Source organism: Catharus ustulatus, chromosome 12 (genome assembly GCF_009819885.2).
Source record: "Catharus ustulatus isolate bCatUst1 chromosome 12, bCatUst1.pri.v2, whole genome shotgun sequence".
Classification (NCBI taxonomy): Eukaryota; Metazoa; Chordata; class Aves; order Passeriformes; family Turdidae; genus Catharus; species Catharus ustulatus.
The window spans coordinates 666,326-684,026 of NC_046232.1; the positions used below are offsets into that span (position 1 = coordinate 666,326).

A 17,701-nucleotide genomic window follows, 5' to 3' on the forward strand; every position below is an offset into this window, starting at 1 on the left:
GGCGGGCGGGAGCTGAGGCGCCGCGGGCGCTGCCGCAGCGGCGGTCCCGGGGCGGGGCCTCGCGGGCGGGGCGGGGCCGCCGCTCCTCGCGCGCCGGTTCCGGTTTAGCGGCGGGCGCGGAGCTGTCGGGCTTCGGCAGCCGCGGTGCCCGGACGCGTCATGGCCGCGACCGCGTGGATGCCCACGGTAGGCAGCGGGTCGGGCTGAGCCCTGCCCCGCGGCGCCCGGGACGTCCCGGAGCGTGGTGGCGCCTGAGGCGCGGCCGCCTGGCCGCAAGGTCGCGGTGCCGCCGGGCCCTGGCAGCGCTCCGAGGGCGCGGGGCCGTGCGGCTCGGGCATAATGGCGGCCCCGCGGCGCTCGCGGGTTTTGTCCTTGCTCCTCCCCGGGACGGCGCGGGAACGGGCCGTGGGGGCCGGGCCGGGGGGAGGCCGCGCCATTCCCGGGAGCGGCCTGCGGAGAGGTCGCGCCGTAGAGGTCACACAGCGGCGGGACCACCGCGGCCGAGGGCAGCTGCCGGTGCGCGGGTGGCACACAGCGCAGCCTGCAAACGCCATGCCCGCAAAGGGCCCGCGGTGCCCGGCACTGCAGAGCCGGCTGCGGAGAGCTGGCTGCCGGGCTCCGGGTGCCGGGCTCCGGCTGCTTTTTGGCCCTACACCTGTCCTCAGGGATTTACAGCTTTGAACAATTCCGAAACGCAGGCCTTATCCCGGGGCTGTCACGGAGATGCTGGATTTTGCTTGAGTAAATGAAACTTCTTTGTACCTTCGAATAACAGCCTACTAGAGGCAAAGTCATTGAGCCGCCCCATTTAACCTACCTACTAAAAAAAGGAGGAACTCTGAAGCGCTACCCGGGACACGTGACTTTAAGGTCAGAATGGATCAGTTTTCCTTGGGCAGATTCTTTGTTGATGTTACCAATGTTGAACTTCAGTATAATGTACTAGGCCCACGATTTCTGACGAGACAGATTGTGCCCTTCCCAGGCCTACTCTGGAATGTGAATCCTGATTCTATATGAAGGATCTGTACCATGAATACACTTACACTGCACAGTCAACTTCACGTTTTCATTTGATTGCTCTGCCTTCATCCTCAACCGTGTGGCCTGCTTTTGTAAACACTGCTCGCCTGTTGCAGTGACCTTGTACATCTCATGTGGGGCTACAAGTAAAAATAGATCTAGCTTAGATTACTTCTCCCCCAGCCTTCATTGCAATATGCATTATATATTGAGAATTATATTGTTGCTGGTTGTTTCTGTTGGTGCCGACATAGGTTGTTCCTTTTGCCATACACCATTCTGTCAGTAAAGAAATAACAAATACAAGTGTGACAAGAGAGGAGTACAAATTCTCAAAGACGTTTCTAGCCTGATAGCTGCAGACAGCCTGCATGTATGAATATGGCAGAATTGAAGCAGTGTAAATCTCTGCAGTTAGGAGTCTCCTGGCTCTTAGTCCCAGAGGCATCAATAGACCTAGAGAGGAGGTTAAGACTGGGAGGCTGTGATTTTTCTGCATATTAGGGATTTTGTCCATGGTGCTCAGCTGGGCAAGAGTCCAAGCTTAGATACCACCCCAGTTTTGAAGCTTAATGGCAGTTCAGAATACTCAGAAAATGCAGTTGTATGACTGATGTGTAGACTTGTTACTATGGTGAATTTAGTCTTTAATGTGCATTTCAGTTCCACTTTTAAAAGACTGACAGATATGCATAAGACAACAGTACAACACCTACAGGTATAAAATTCACCACAATTTAAATGGAAGAAATGACACTAATGTAGTTTTGGAAGCATCACCTGAAGCGTGTAAAGATACTGTCCACCCAACTACTACCAATGGAGTGGTTGATTTTTCACTTTGCTTTCCACGTGTCTTCATCCTTAGCATGTGGTGTATTTAGCTAGAGTTCCTGCAGCCTGCTTCCAGCAGTGTGTGTGAGGGCTGCAGGCGGGGCAGTGGCCCCCAGGCAGGGAGTGTGTCCTGGGCTAACCTTGTGCTAAGAATACCCACGAGGCGGGGCTGCCCCAAGGGTTAGCCTGCAGCTTGGCAAAGCGCTGGCTACTCTGGTTTCATTTGGGTTTTTATATTAGCTTGAGATAGGAGATTTAAAGCAGTATGACTTTAAAAGGCAGATTTGCTGCAGTATTGTTAAACTTGTAAAATCCCATTTGTGCTGTAAAAGAGTATCTTTTTGTTTTGGATTTTTGCAGGTTTCTCGGTTGCTAGGTGCTTTCAAAAGCCAAAAAAAGGTGACCAGAAGTTTTGGTAATGCTGTGAGTATAATAGTCCCATTCTTTTATTTTAAGAAGTTTCTCAATGAGCAGGTTTGGAAATCAATAAGATCACTTGTTATTCTTACGTTCCCAAAAAATAAGGGCCAGACAAGTGAACATGCATGCTCCTAATGCCATCCTGGATTTGCACCAGTTAATCACTGTCATTGGCAATTGCTTATCAATGTGAGACTACAAAAGGCTCGAGCAAAAAAATACAAGTGGCGTGGAAAGTTTTCACAAAATACGGACATAAGCCAGTCCTCCGGAATTCATCTGGGAATGGGCAAATAAATATTGGGCAAAGTAGAAAGATTGTTGAGAAGCTTCTCATTTTCTTTCTTTTGCAGACTTCCCTCTAAGCATAGATTTACTTTACTGTTGCTTTTAGAATTCCTTGCATCTAAATTTTTGCCTTTTCAAGGTCCTCTTTAAACCATCTTAGACGTTGTGTATTTCCCTGTAGATGTTTTACGTTCTTTATGTCTGTGTGTTGGAAGTGCCCATGGGCCTTCTTTTCAGTGAAGGCAGGAGCTGGGCTCAGCACCCCTAAGCAGGACTTCATCCTAAAGAGGAACTGTGGCTTTTCATGAGAATTTTTGTAGAGCAGCAGGTACAACAGTTAGAAAAGAAACTGAAAGGTCACTTATCCAGTATAAAAATCAGAAGGTGAGGCACCCTGGTTCTATTGAAACCCAACAGTTTCAGGCTCAGGTGGAGCCCTGCAGTGCAGTCAGACAGCACAACACTTCTCTTGAGCCATTTCATCAGTGGCAGCTTGCTCAGCAGCAGGCTTCTTTTGTCTGAAGCTCTGGTTTTTTCCGTTGTGCACAGTGAATTTCTTTGGTTTAAAAGTTAGAAAATCAATCAATATATTTTGAAAGTCTGCCTTGGGAGTTGATTCTGGTGGGGGTTTTTCAAATAATGTATGTGTGCTGCCTTTTTTGTACGTAATAATGAGCCCATAAAAGCTCACTCTAAATAAAACAAAATGAGCTGGAGCACGTACCCTCAGAACAGTGACCATAACTTATTTTTTTCTTCAAAGCAGAATACATTCTTCCCCTGTTATTTGTTAACCTTGGGCTGTGCATTTTTTTTCTTGTTTGATGATGATAAAATAAGACTGAGGACCTTATGAGATGAAAGTAAGTTGGTATTGTTAAAAATGGGTCTGAGATTTTTTTGCAGGTCACTTGAGAAGTTTAGCTTGGCATAAGTGTTTTTTTTAAGGTGAATAATCATTTTTAGCATGTGTCAGTATTATGCAGCCTGCTGATAATATTGAAGACATATGTGGAACAGAGCCATAACTTGGTAATATAACTTGCTCTCCACATTTCCAGAGGAGAGTGTGCTGTGCTCATTAATTTCAAGGAGTACTGAGCAGGAATCTGCTTTTCACATTCAGCCTCTCTTTTGAAATAGGAATAGGTAGTAGGTGAATTTTTAAACAATTCTCTCAAAACATCTGCATACTTCCTTGGAAAGCAAGCCAGTCCTCACTTCTGTCCAGGACTGCTGTTCTTCATACTGAATATTTGGTAGAGGAATTTTTCTTTTGTTTTCTAATAGCTACTTGGTTCCTACAACACATGAAGATGTTTTCTATGTAGAAAACAAACATTCATTTGTTGTACTACTGGTATTTTTTGACCTAGGTACAAACAGTAACTTTAATCCCAGGAGATGGCATTGGACCCGAGATTTCTGCTGCTGTCATGAAGATCTTTGATGCTGCCAAAGTAAGTCAACAACAAATATGTATTAGGCATATTAAAAAAAGCTTAAAATTTCTTTTAAGAGATTAAGTCATATTTAAGCTATTAAAATTTCTTTCCAGTATAGAGTTTGAAGCTTCAGCTAATAAAAGACAGGAATGTGATACCAAGGCACAGCTTGAAACTGTTAGCTGGCAGATTAAGAGCAAATGCTGTGTTTAATTTTTGGAAATACAAACTCAATGTCATGTGAAATCACCTTGTTGATGTAGTAATCCTGAGCAACTGACAGAGGATGTTCTTTCATTTATTATGACTTCAAGCGCAGATCAAAAGTGTGCGTGAAAGGACTGGCTCATTTCCACAATCCACCTGCCGTCCTGTCAAACACATAAACTTCAGTGATCTGAAAACTGTCTGTGTCCAAGAACTGTTTTCTTACCTTTCTGAGAAACTTCACCACAGCTTGTCAAGTTCCCTTGAAAGGAAATGCAGCTCGTCAGGCAAGATGCCTGTTAAATTGTTCCACATTAGTAACAGCACCCAGGCATATTCCCTTTTTATTACAACTACCCAACACGGATTTGAAAAGTGAAGTTTCTTTTAATTTTGTTGTATCTTTTCCTTTGTGGAATCGTCTTGATGAAATGAATGGGTGGCAACCTGTCTCCACTTACAGTCCTGTGGTGAATGCAAATTCAGAAAGCATTGTGGACCGTGTGCAGATTTTCAGTGTGTAGAGATAACAGATACACATCGATGTCATACACAGTCTTCCAGTCAGTGGGGATGACAAGTTCTCAATGAATTCACCTTTAAAATGTTGTCTCTTGTACACAAGGAACTCAACAGCTCTAAAACCTTTGAGAAGTAGGACTTTGCATGCATGACATCTAGGGGAGCATTGTGGTATTCACATTTACGATGATTTGCTGCTCACATTATTTCATTTCCTCTGCTTGATTACATTTTTCAAAAACTATATCTCATGTTTATCCTCAGTCACCAGAGAAAATACTGTTCAGAAAGGCCTGGACAATATTCCTTACACACCTTCTTGTGAAAGCTAAAACTTGGAGCAAAGTCATGACATTGAAGTTAACACAGTGTGTGTGTTTAGGCACCTATTCAGTGGGAAGAGAGGAATGTTACAGCTATCCAAGGACCAGGAGGGAAGTGGATGATACCCCCAGAAGCCAAAGAATCCATGGATAAAAACAAAATGGGATTAAAAGGTATTTTAGGGGTTAATACACAGATATTAAATACTTGAGTTTGATGTAAAGCCAAAGTTCTTCCTCTGTAGCTCAGTAAAATGGGTAATTACAGGGTAGTTGTCTGTACTTGGAACAGTCCTTCATTTCCAAGCCATAAGTTTGATAGTTGTTGATACCAACCTTTGGATTCTCTGCAGAAGGCATTTCTAAGATACGCAATAGCATGCAATAACTACATTACTAATGAGCAGTATCTTTATATGTTTTAATGAACACACTTTGTAAAATCTGCTCCATGTAAGGCTTGCCATTTGGCCTTTACTTTACCCAGCTGATTAATGTTCCTGTGCAGTAGTTGACAGAAAGAACAGAGAATTCCCATGGCATTCCAGCATGAGGGTTAAACAGGAATTTGGAGATCCTCTGTAGGAGTCCCACTCGACCTACAGTTTGAGCTGTCAGATCCATGAAGGGTTTATCTCCTCCTCATCCTTGTGTGTCTGGTTTTCTCCAGGGCCCCTGAAGACCCCGATTGCTGCAGGGCACCCGTCCATGAATCTGCTGCTGCGTAGAACCTTTGACCTGTACGCCAACGTGCGCCCGTGCGTGTCCATCGAGGGCTACAAGACTCCCTACACGGATGTGAACATCGTCACCATCCGCGAGAACACCGAGGGCGAGTACAGCGGCATCGAGCACGTGGTGGGTGCCAGAGGGGCCTGCCCTGCCCTCTGCTCTGCACTGCTCATCAGTCATGGCACCCATGAAATGTGCCAATGCTGCCCTCTGCCCCCTGTTCTGCACTGCTCACCCTCCATGGCACTCATGAAACGTGCCAGTGCTGCCCTCTGCTCTGCAATGCTCACTGTTCGTGGCACCCATGAAACGTGCCAGTGCTGCCCTCTGCTCTGCACTGCTCACCTTGAGCCTCACTGGGTGCAGGGATCTTTTATCTTTGAACCCATGAAACGTGCCAGTACTGCCCCTATGCTCTGCACTGCTCACCTTGTGCCTCACTGGGGTTAGGGGATCTTTACCTTTGCACCCATAAAATGTTCTATTGTGAAATGCTTTCTGCCTCACGGTTCTGCTGCTTGGTTCCCAGGGGAAGGAATGAACTTGCCCTGCTGATGATTCCTGTCTTTCAGATTGTTGATGGAGTTGTGCAAAGCATCAAGCTGATCACAGAGGAAGCCAGCAAGCGCATTGCAGAGTTTGCTTTTGAGTATGCCAGAAACAATCAGAGAAGCCATGTGACTGCAGTGCACAAGGCAAATATTATGTATGTTGACACTTCTTTTGATACAAAACTAAACAAAACAATAAAAATCCCCAAACATTTAATTATAAATAACTGCTTAACTCTTATTCAAGTGTAAAACTTGTGTTGATGGCACTGGGAGTCAGTAAAATGGGAAAAAAATATTAAATAAAGGCATCCTGAGTCAAACAGGCAGTACTGACCAGTATTGACAGGGCTGAGATAAGCATGTACCAGTGTTATTAGCAAGTTTGTAGTAATCCTTCCTTCCAAAGCTCCTATTTTAGAAACCTTTAAAGAAGAAAAATTAATTTAAAAACTGAGGATGAAAGTGGCTGTTTCCACACCACTTTATTCTGAACTGAGTCGTAACACGTGATATTATGTGACATCACCTTCACAAATTCACTAAGCCTTTCATAAATGAATAGAAGTAATTCTGAGAATTAATGTATGCTGTTTAAGCTGTTGATACAGAAACATTTTAGGAGGGATAAATACTCACAAATTAAGTTTCCAAATTCTAATTAATCCCTGTTGCATGCAGCTTTCTTTATCTGCAGTACTGCTTCCTTACAATAACTGCAATATTCTCTTGCTTATCTAATTGCAGGAGAATGTCTGATGGGCTTTTCTTGAGAAAATGCAGGGAGGCAGCAGAAAACTGTAAAGATATTAAATTCAATGAAATGTATCTGGATACTGTATGTCTGAATGTGAGTATTTACATTTTAGTTGTGGTTATTTTTTTCAGTTTAAATTCTTAACCCTAATGAAAATATACTTCCTTCTAGATGGTTCAAGATCCATCTCAATTTGATGTACTTGTTATGCCAAACTTGTATGGTGACATCCTCAGGTATGGAGATTTTCATTTCAACTCCCAGCATGTAAAATATTGATACTTTCCCCACAGTCACTGAGGTCACATGCAAGCCAGATGGGGGATTGTCTTATGCACTCAGGCTTCTTAACAGACATTCACTGCTTCAATTATTAATATGCTGATGCCAGGGCTATATGATAAGAATGTACTTTTTATTCCTAAAAATCTCTGTGCTTATGGAGGCTGTGCTTATGTTCAGATGAGACAGGGAAATTTCTCCAAATGTGTGAAGAATATAATGGCTTACATTGTAATAGAGAATGAATACCTGGTTAGATATTAGAGAAAAACTTTCTTATCCTCAGCACTAAAACAGATTGTCTAGGGTGACTGTGGGACCATTATGTACACAGGGAGCTCATACAGTTCAGTCAGTCTGCACAGTCACTGAAGAACTAAATGTGGGGCCTCTTCATATTATGCCAGCTCTTGCCTTATGTATTACTTTATCTTACCTTCAAAGTAAATTTTATATTTGAATAACATTAATACTAGAGATTCTTTGTGTCTTGAAGGCAAAACTCATCAGCACACATTTTCCATTCTGTACAATTACTAGGTATAGTGTAAATTCCATTAAACACCTGTAAAATGAAGTGTTTTAATTGGAACTATTAAGTATATTATGTGACATAGTTTCTTCTCACACCCCTAAGGAGAGATTGAGAAAAGAGCCTGAAATGGAATTTTTACTTACATTTTTGACTACTCACAACTTAGAATTCACCCTGTTTTTTTGTACAGATAATAAATTTAAAGGTAACTTACATATAAGAAGACATGGTTCTTAAGCTATCACTCTCTCTGATGAGGCTGTGCACACTAAAAAATCACATTGGAAACTAATGCTTCTTGCTTTAAGAATTAGTGAAGGTGTGCACAGGGCACTCACAGCAGCTCTCAGACTGTTAACGAAGAGAGACCAAATCAGAGGAGTCTCATCATCAATCCCGTTTCACAGAATTCACTATCACTCATTTTGAAGTTCTCATAGAAATTCCATAAAAAATTTCATCATTCTAAAACTTTACAATAAATTTGAGTCTTTTCTTGAAGAGGGCACTGTCACCACTGGGTGAGGTCTCACCCGCTGCTCTAGGAGTAGGAACTGAATGCCAAGCAGGTTCCTTAGACTGAAGAGGTCCGAATAGGCAGAAGACAATCTCTTCTCTTTAAGCATTAAATACTTAGAATGGCAAATGCAGACTGTATTCAGTTTTTCCCAGGCTCCATGCAACTTAAAATAGGTGATTTATTTGAGCTTAAAATACTGTTCTGCAAAGCTATCCAAATTTTTCTCTTTGTTAGTCGTAAGCTAAGGACTAACTTAGCTTAGTGTGAGCCAAGCAGGCAATAATCGTGTATGGATGTGAAAATAACAGAGTTTTAAGAGCTTTGTTCATCACTGCTTTCAGCTTGGAGGGTACAGTACAAAGACAATGGGCACAGCTGGTTTGTCCTTTCCCATGTTAATTTGGGTGGAAACCAAATGCAGATTGCTTATATCTGATGAACTGCTAATGTCAGACTTGTGACCTGCAAACTGTTGAGTAAAGAGAGGGGGAAAGCTGGTGTCACTTGGAAAATGTTCCTTAAGCTGCACACAATACACCACAAAACCACCAGTAACTCACCTACCTGAGCAAAATTACTCCACATCTTTTAGAAGGAAGTTACATAGGAAAAGTAGTTCTGGGCCTCTTCAGAGGAAGTAAGATTTTTGGACAGTCACAGGGAACTGTACGTAACAATTAGTTTTTGTGACTTCTACACTATTGAAATTCTACTCTTCTGTGCTTCTAGTACCTCTCGTGGTGCCTGTGTCTTATCAGCTTCATTCTAGTATTTGGAATTTCCTTTTCATTTTCCTTTATTACACTGTCTTCTGCTAGTAGTTCTAAGAATTTTCCAAGGTTCTGATGGGGCACAGGTGGCTTACCAGCATCTGTTCCTTCTCCATATTATTCTTGGACTGTGCAGGTGGATAAATTAAGTTGCAGTTGATTGATAAACAAAAATATTTTAATACCATGCAGAGAGGCAACTGTATATGGAAAAACTTGTGGATTGTTTAATTTGTTGTTGGGTTTCTTTCAGTGACTTGTGTGCTGGACTCATCGGGGGCCTTGGAGTAACACCCAGTGGGAACATTGGTGCCAACGGCGTGGCCATTTTTGAATCTGTAAGTCTTGTTACACAAGGCAGAGCAGCAACAACTTGGTCTCAACTGGACAATCTAAACTTTCCCATGCCATACAATGTTTCTGACATTTATCTAACAAAGTCCTTTCTAGAACTCTCTTTGACTGTGAAGATGCTCAAGCTTTCCCCTGAGAGGTTAAAGTATATACTCCGTGTAGGTTTTTCACACATCCTTTTTTTGACTGAGACTTTATTTTCCCACTTTTTCATATGATAAATACCCCCTATGAAATAGAACTTGATGGGCACAGTGTAAAGATATTAGGTGACCTAGTTTTCCCTTTCTGAAGTGAATTGTTTTGGTCCTTGGCATGTCCTTTCCGCTGACTGTATCCCAGCAGAGCAAGTCCTGTTTCACCAGGAAGGCCTATGGCTCAGGTTGCTCGCACAACTGCCTAGGACATTTCAGTCAGCCTAATGACATGGTGACAGGCAGGTTTGCTCTCGTTTCTAGGTTCATGGAACAGCACCAGACATTGCAGGGAAAGACATGGCCAATCCCACGGCCCTGCTGCTGAGCGCTGTAATGATGCTGCGCCACATGGGACTGCACAAACACGCCTCCAAGATTGAGTCAGCCTGCTTTGAAACCATCAAAGATGGAAAGGTAACACCAGGCTGTGCACATCGATGCAGTGAATTCATGTCGTGTCAAAGCAAGAATTGCCTTGGAACGTCCACAGCAGCAGGGGGACGGCCTGCTGAGCTGCTGTTGCATGAGCAGTCCTGTCCTTCTCTGACAGGAATTACACTATCTTTGGTGATAATAAATCTGCCCAGCACAGCAACAAGGGGACATTCTGTAGCATTCCTTTTGTCTCAGCAATGCTCATTTTACATTTCCACAGCTTTATGAACTCCAGAACAGGGAACTGGATGTCTGCTTTTCAGGAAGGGAATCAAGAGTTATAAGTAACTCTTAGCACTTCCCTTAAGAAGTTTATGAAACATACAAAGTATATATATTGAAATCTGGATCCTGAAGGGAAGGACACTCACTTGCCTTTCACAGCTTCATCATCCACTTTGTTTATAGCATTTCCTGACTGTAATACTTCTGTTTGTTTTTTCAGCTCCATTATTTTCTTTTTTCATTCTCACTGCTTTCCACTCATTTTTTACTACAAAAGAACAGTTTTTATCCAGTATTAACTTTTTTCTCTGGGAATTATATATGTTTCTCTTTGGAAGTGAGTGTCTTCAGATTCATGACTCCAGTGGGATATTGTGGGGAGAGGGGGCTTATGCTCTGAAACTTGACAAATTTTTGGTCTTACCATTATTGGTTCACTCCTCTGCATTGATGTCCCTCTCTTGAAAACATAGTTGGAAAGACCTTGAAGATTGCAGTTAAAGAAGATTAGCAGCTAGTCATGCTGGTTCATTTCTCTTAGGCAGGACCATGAGAAGCTGCTTTGTAATTAAAAGTAACAAGAATGCTGAAACCAAAAGTTGTCATCATTTTGTAAGTTTGCAGCTATCTTGCTATGTGTAGGTATGTGTAGAAGCCAGTTAAAAAAAATCTGAACTTACAACTGAATAAAGAGGTGCTCCTGTAAAGTTCCCATTTACTGCTCTGGAAATAAAACCCTCCATCTGCAGGTCAGTAATTCTATGGAAGATAACAGTGCAAGTTTCCTGACATGGGTACTTGTTCACTAGTTACATATAATGCTACCATTGTATGTCACAATGGAGAGAATCTTTTAAATTGAAAAGCCTCATAATGCAATTTAAATTACAAGAGCCTAAAATAGTAACCATGATTGCTTTTCTTGCTTGTTATTCCTCCCTTCCCCTCAACCAGTTAATTATGAGTGTGTGTGCCACAGTGGGGGGAGCTAACAATTTTGATTATCTCCTAGAGTGCTTTAGTCTAGGTAGGTTGGACAAGGAATGTTGCCCACTTTATTTTACCATCTTCATGATGCCAGACAGGAGTTGTACTTGATGAAAGAGGTTTTTAATTCTACTTTTCCTGTCTCTTCAATAAATAAAGCAAACTTTGAGAATTGTTAACACACAGCATTAAGAGTTATGTGTGCTTGTTCTGTTTCCTTAAAAAAAAGACCCAGTCTTTCTGAATTATTCTCTATTAGTTGTCCTTGTGCTGAGCCTTTATATGTGAATTTTACTTCCAAAGAATGAACTTCTTACTGAAGATGTAAATACTTAGCCATTAATTACACCATTAAAGGACTTTGTAGAGCTTTGACCACACATACTTTCTTCCTGTAGAGGGGATAAAATCATGTTAAAATCACATTCAAATCTGGTAACATGATAAGTACTTCATATATACTCAGGTTTTCTCTCCCTGAACAGTCCCTATTGATGAAGTCTCTGTGGGATGCAGAACTCAAACTTGATATGTTCCTGCTCACCTTATTTACTGTCTATACTCAACAGATCATGAGAACATCCAGAACTATTCAGAGACAACACTGGCCCCATAATACATCTCAGTAATATTTTTTCCTTTTTTTCTTTCAGGTCTTGACAAAGGACTTGGGAGGCAATGCGAAGTGCTCGGAATTCACAGAGGAGATTTGCCGCCGAGTACGGGATAAAGACTAAACCTCCTGCTGCTGGTGACTGGAAGGACATATCACAGAGTACAATATATGTAACCTGATATCCACATGCATAGAGTTTGCTTGTCTCTTGAGGGCAAACTTTTTAGCTGAGGCCTCTCCATTAATAAACCTAGTCCAAATGGCTACAAACAATGCTTGTGCCTGCTTTCGGTGGACTTTTCCAAGTGCTTTGTCTTATTTATTTTTTTTTCTATCTGGTGAACATTTTTATGTAAGTGAATTCTTTTTTTGGCACTGTAACTGTCCAATATTTTCCATTTCACTTAGAGGGTTTTGCTTTCCACAGAAAAATTATGCAAACAAACCAGTAACAGAATTAGTGAAATATAAAAGCACCTTAATGTTTAAAACCTACTTTATTGATCTTGTTGAAATTAAAAAGATAGGTTTTCAGCCTAAGAGTAGCACAAGATGATCTTCATACACAGAAACGGGTATAAAATAACTTAAAATAGCAATGTTGTGTTAGAAGCAATGAGAAAACCACTTTAGTACTCTGGTGATTCATGAAATACAGCCTTGCCCACCAAAGGCATGAATTAAGAAATACAAAATTCTAGAAATTTAATCTATTTCAGTATTTTTAAAAAACCTACAACCATTATCAAGGGGTGAAAATTAATGCTGAAGCAAAGGTTTTTAAAAATCTATATACCAAAATAATTCTTACAAGTTTTCCTCTCTGAAACACACTTTACAACAGAGTTCTGATGAGGGCAAACTGTACAAAATTACTTCCACCGTATCTAGTGAGGGGAAAGTACTAACTTTGCAAATTTACACTCAATATTTCATGACTTCGGCTAGAATGCTGTTTGTGTTGTAGTTTGTGCACAGTCTGCTCAGTGTGTCTTCCTGTATTGACTAGTGATTTTATTCTAGAAACTCTGAATGTAAGAGACTAGTCCTAAATGGATTAAGACAGATCAGCGGTTTGGCTCTGGTGCCTATGTTCCAGAAATACATTTCATCCCTATTCAAGGGGATCTGAATCTATTTTTTTCTTGCTTACTAAGCTTAATGAATGCAAAAGCACCTGGTTGCCCTCCCCTCCCCATGAGGTGCAGATCATCACTTGAGTCCTTCTGATCTGGAGCTGTCAAGGTATTGCTGCCATTCCTGTGCCTGCCATGGAAATAGGTATTGTCAAACTCCTTGGTGTGGCACAGGATTACCCCTCCGGCCAGAAGGCAGCTTCTTACAGCCTCCTTCTATTCCTAGAAACTAAGTGCTGTAATATCTATTACAACTGTTTGGGGCTGGTTGTTTCAGAAGTAAAACAACTTTGGGAGTAACAACTCGTGTCGCTCTCTAAAGCATCCCAGCTTTTTTATACAGTCTAACAACATGCCAGAGGAACTTTATTCCTCCGACACTCTGCTTTTCGTGAATGGGGCAACATTTCTTTGTGTTTTACAAGCTGCTGCTTCCTTGTTTCCTTCAGATTAATATTGTTAAAGAAATTCTGAATTACCATTGCGCACAAAATGGGGAAGAATAAACTTTTCAAAGACCTATTGCTCGTTTTGTTTTTATAATCCTTGGCTGCCGCTTTGTCTTATGTATTGAGCTGATTATTGGTACTTGCAACAAATCTTAGGAGGTGTGTAAGATGTGTGTGACTGGTGATGGAGCTTATATGGAAACCTTACCCAGTTCTGCATCATTATTTTGTCTCGATATGGGCTGTGGGCTTCCTGCCTGTGTGAGCTACTAGAGCTGTCTGCCCGAGATCACTTACAGCACACCCTTTAGACAACCTTGTGCCAAGCATTTCCGTCTCATAATATGATTTATTTTGCATATGGGTAAGAAGAAATGCAGCCCACATTAGTCAGAATTAGTGCAATGGGAATACTGGAACATGCAGATACTGCTCAAAAAGAAGCACTGTAAGCAATTTTAAAGAAGTTTCTGTAATAGCATTTTAATGTGAGAGCTCCTTTGTGTCTATCAGTCTTAGGGAGATATTCCCCTGCTTTTTCTGATTATTTGTTTTTCTGAGAAATAGTAATGCTTATTCCAGTGTGGACTTCAGAAGAAAACTGCTGTGTTCACAGAAGTCTGAATTCAAGGCATTACAGAAACAGGAGTGTCTTCGTATTCTGAAATGTGTTAATGAACAAGAAAGTGTTCCCTGGGAGGGGAAAAAAATTCTAGCCTTCCTGATTTTTATTTTTTTTTTAGTAATTATCACTGGAGTGGTGTGACAGTTTCATTAAGCATTCATTAAGCAGTGCTGCTATCTAGCAAAATATCATGAGCTGCAGGAAACATCCTGTAGAACAAAAGAAAAATAAGAAAAATGGAAGTGTATAAAAAACTTTTTCTGTTTAAATCTGGAGGAATCAGTTATATCTGCTTTACACAACACAGAAGGATGTTTTAATCATTTAGGTCATAAAGTAAAATCAGTATTAGAGAATGGACACACTGTAGATGCTTCTGTAAAATGAGGACAAAGGATCAGGTAAGTATCAGGAACAACTAAAGTGACAGCAGCTTTCTAGGTGTTTGGTTCAATAGACTACAAACTCTTAAGCATAAATTTTTGTTAATGCTTTTGATGAGAAAACACTTCCTTTTGCTCACAGATCTTTCTTAATGCTTGGAGGAAACCCTTTTTATTCTTTATAGAAGGAGTCTACTTCATTTCGGTATTTCTCGAGCACAGCGAGCCGCTTCAGCTTCATTGTGGGACCTTGAAAGAGGGAGAATCAATTCCAGAAATAGGAACAGAAATTCCTTCTCAGTCTGAGCTTTGGTGCCTATGTTTTATTGAAGAGCCTTTGGGAAGAACATGCCCCCCACTAAGCACAGATAAATGCTAAAAGTGAGAAGCAAGTGTGATATGTGAGGCTGCCTTCAGATAAGCATGAGGACTTCCAAGGGAGCTGCAGGTAAGAGTGGTAACTGGCCACTGCTTTTTTCATAAAAATATATTTTTGAAAGCTTTTAAGCAATTCCCAGTTTATTCAAAGAGACTGGTAATATGCTTTGGGCCCCATTATCATGCTTTCACTGTCTTGGTGCTTTTGTTTCCTTCTAAAGAGAAATTTGATGCCTGAAGTTTTGGCTTTTATATTTTCCAGATCAGTACTCTTTAGTGCATAACTCAAACTCCATAGCCTGTCAGCTACTGTTCTCCTGTTTTATTCAGACAAAACCATTTCTCTCTAGCCTGAAACCAAAGGTATTTTCACAGGCCCTGAAAAATGTGAACTACAGTGAAGTGGTGGGGGGGGGCCAAACAGGGGGAATGAGACTCCACTACCCTAAGCTGTAATTGGATATTAACCTCCAATATGCACATAGACCAAAGTTCTCTCTGAAAAACGTGTGAGTGTGCTTGGGTGTAGGCTGTGTGAGACTCCTGCTCCAGGTGCACCTTGTGACACCTTCCAATAAATACCTGCCCTTTCTCCTTCAACTCTGTCTAGCCTCTGTTCTAGGTCGCCATTCCAGGCGTCACTTTCAGTATTACTAGTAGAAGTTATTAATACTTTAATGCACAAGGAATTAACCAAAACTGCTTAATTACCCAAAGCAATCTGAAATTTTAGAACCCTGCTTGTAAACAAGCACAGATTCATCTATGTATGCACAGCAAAAACTCCAATTTTTGTACTCCTTACCACACGCTGCATAACCATTTTTCCTTTCCCTGTACTGACTATTCTTAGCTCAGCAGCCTCTTACGTGTGTGTGCTTCAAGATAAATCAGTAAGTCTTACCTAGCTCCCCACCAGCAATGGAGAAATCCCTTGGCAGGACGATCCATTTGTGAATGCAGTGAACCCTGTTGGTAGCAGTGCTGTTGACTCTGTCGATGCCTTCCTGGATGGCCCTGTAGATCGCCGGGTCTCTCATGGCTACAATCTCAGACACTCTGGTGGCTTTACTGCCACTCCTCTGGCAGAAGTCTTTGGCTTGCTCTGTGAGAATGTCAGTAGGATCAGATGTATCTGGGTCCAGCACACTCTAAAATACCAAATGAAGTGAATCATCAAACGTTCACTCTCCAGAGGCATTAACAGCTTCTCTGATCAGGCCGTCCCCCTTGGGAAGAAGGCTCAGGATAAACTAACATGATGTAAGCCTTAAAAAGCAGAAACACCTACAGATTATAAAGGGCTTTTCTTTCAACTTGGCTACCAAATGCAAATATTTTCAGCTTATACGCAGATGTCATGAATAGACTTAAAACATGTGAATGAATTAGGCCATAGAGTTCATCTCTGACCTTGAATTTCTGTCATATTTTCCACATGACTCCATTGTTACAGGGAAACATTTAGCTCATGGTTCAATGGAAGTATCATGGTGTGATGTGAACAGCTGGAGATGAAAGTGTTCCTAGACTCCTGAAATTAGTATTTTTATTGTACCTGAAGATAGGGAGTATAGTATCACTTAGTATCCTAAGTGGCATTCACTGGTATGTCTACAGAACTGAAGTGCAAAGGTTTTAGGAAAACAGTGATTTCTCAATTGAAGCTTATACCACAGCAAGGATATTAATTATTTTGTTCTATGGTCATAATTCTTGTTATAAAAATAACAAATTGTAGAGAAATGTTTCTGTTGGAAAGTTTCCAGGTTTGCCCATAACTGAAACATTTCCTGGTTTTGCTCATCTGTAAGCATAAAAGCTATTTTTGTGTTCTGTTACAGAGATTTCTCAATCTTCCAGCATTTCTTATATAAAAATTTGCATTTAAATAGATAATAGCTCTTATTGTATCTGTAGGAGAAACAGCAGTAAACATGTGGATGTTTAGCAGATCAGGTAACTCTAAGTTTAGATCCAGCAGGATTTGTCTGTACTTACTACGTGTTTTTTCACCCTGCTAACATCCTCCTATCTAATTTTAGGTGGTTTTAGAAATAGTTCAAAATTATTATTCTTTTGTTAGGTGTAGGTGTATAACTTCACTAAAGGCAATATTAGAACTGGTTTACCTTTAGGGTCAGGAACATTGACAAAAACTTCTTCTTATCTCCAATCACCATAGCGTTACTAACAATTGGGAGTTCTTTTTTAACAGCATCTTCAATTGGAATCGGAGGCACGTTTTCACCTCCAGCTGTAATAATCAAATCTAGGCAAAAAAAATAAAGGCTGTTAGTTGAATTCATATAAATTCCAAAGATCAGGTTAATGTCTGGCTCAACCTGCTTTTCTTATTCTGACATAAAAAATAAGAGATTTTTTTCCCCAGGATACTATTTTCCAAATACCACGAATCCTATTAATTATCTTCAAAACAAAAATGCTACTATCTTTCAAACATGTGCTCAAGTTCTCAGATCTCCCTCAGTATATTTGCTCCAGATATTTTTTACATAAGTAACAGTTTATTTTCAAGGGATCATTATATAACTGGAATTTTTCTGTGAGAGATCATCTCTTACAAATTTGCACAGGATTCACCCTCTATTCTATAGTTGCTATGTCACCAAAAAGCAAGTTCTTGTTAACATCATGATTAAATCCAATTCTTGAATCCACCAAGAAGGGTCACAAAAATAAGTTA

At 41.0% G+C, this 17,701-nt stretch overlaps 2 protein-coding genes across 3 annotated transcripts in view; one reads left to right on the forward strand and one right to left on the reverse strand.

Moving 5' to 3' along the window:
* The first annotated feature begins 67 nt into the window (after positions 1-67).
* Positions 68-13,681, forward strand: IDH3A (isocitrate dehydrogenase (NAD(+)) 3 catalytic subunit alpha). The gene is made up of 11 exons (XM_033070255.2): positions 68-186; positions 2,218-2,280; positions 3,942-4,025; positions 5,122-5,236; positions 5,733-5,920; positions 6,367-6,500; positions 7,093-7,195; positions 7,274-7,338; positions 9,463-9,547; positions 10,022-10,174; positions 12,061-13,681. The coding sequence occupies exons 1-11, from the start codon at positions 160-162 to the stop codon at positions 12,142-12,144; spliced, it is 1,101 nt and encodes a 366-aa protein (XP_032926146.1). The 5' UTR covers positions 68-159; the 3' UTR covers positions 12,145-13,681.
* Positions 12,502-17,701, reverse strand: part of ACSBG1 (acyl-CoA synthetase bubblegum family member 1) — a 37,904-nt gene continuing 32,704 nt past the window's right edge. For both annotated transcript variants that reach the window (XM_033070254.2, XM_033070253.2), the window contains exons 12-14: positions 17,127-17,266; positions 15,899-16,145; positions 12,502-14,865 (exon numbers count right to left, since the gene is read on the reverse strand). In XM_033070254.2, coding sequence (XP_032926145.1) covers positions 14,789-14,865; positions 15,899-16,145; positions 17,127-17,266 — 464 coding nt within the window. In that variant the 3' untranslated portion in view covers positions 12,502-14,788. The remainder of the gene's footprint in view (positions 14,866-15,898; positions 16,146-17,126; positions 17,267-17,701) is intronic.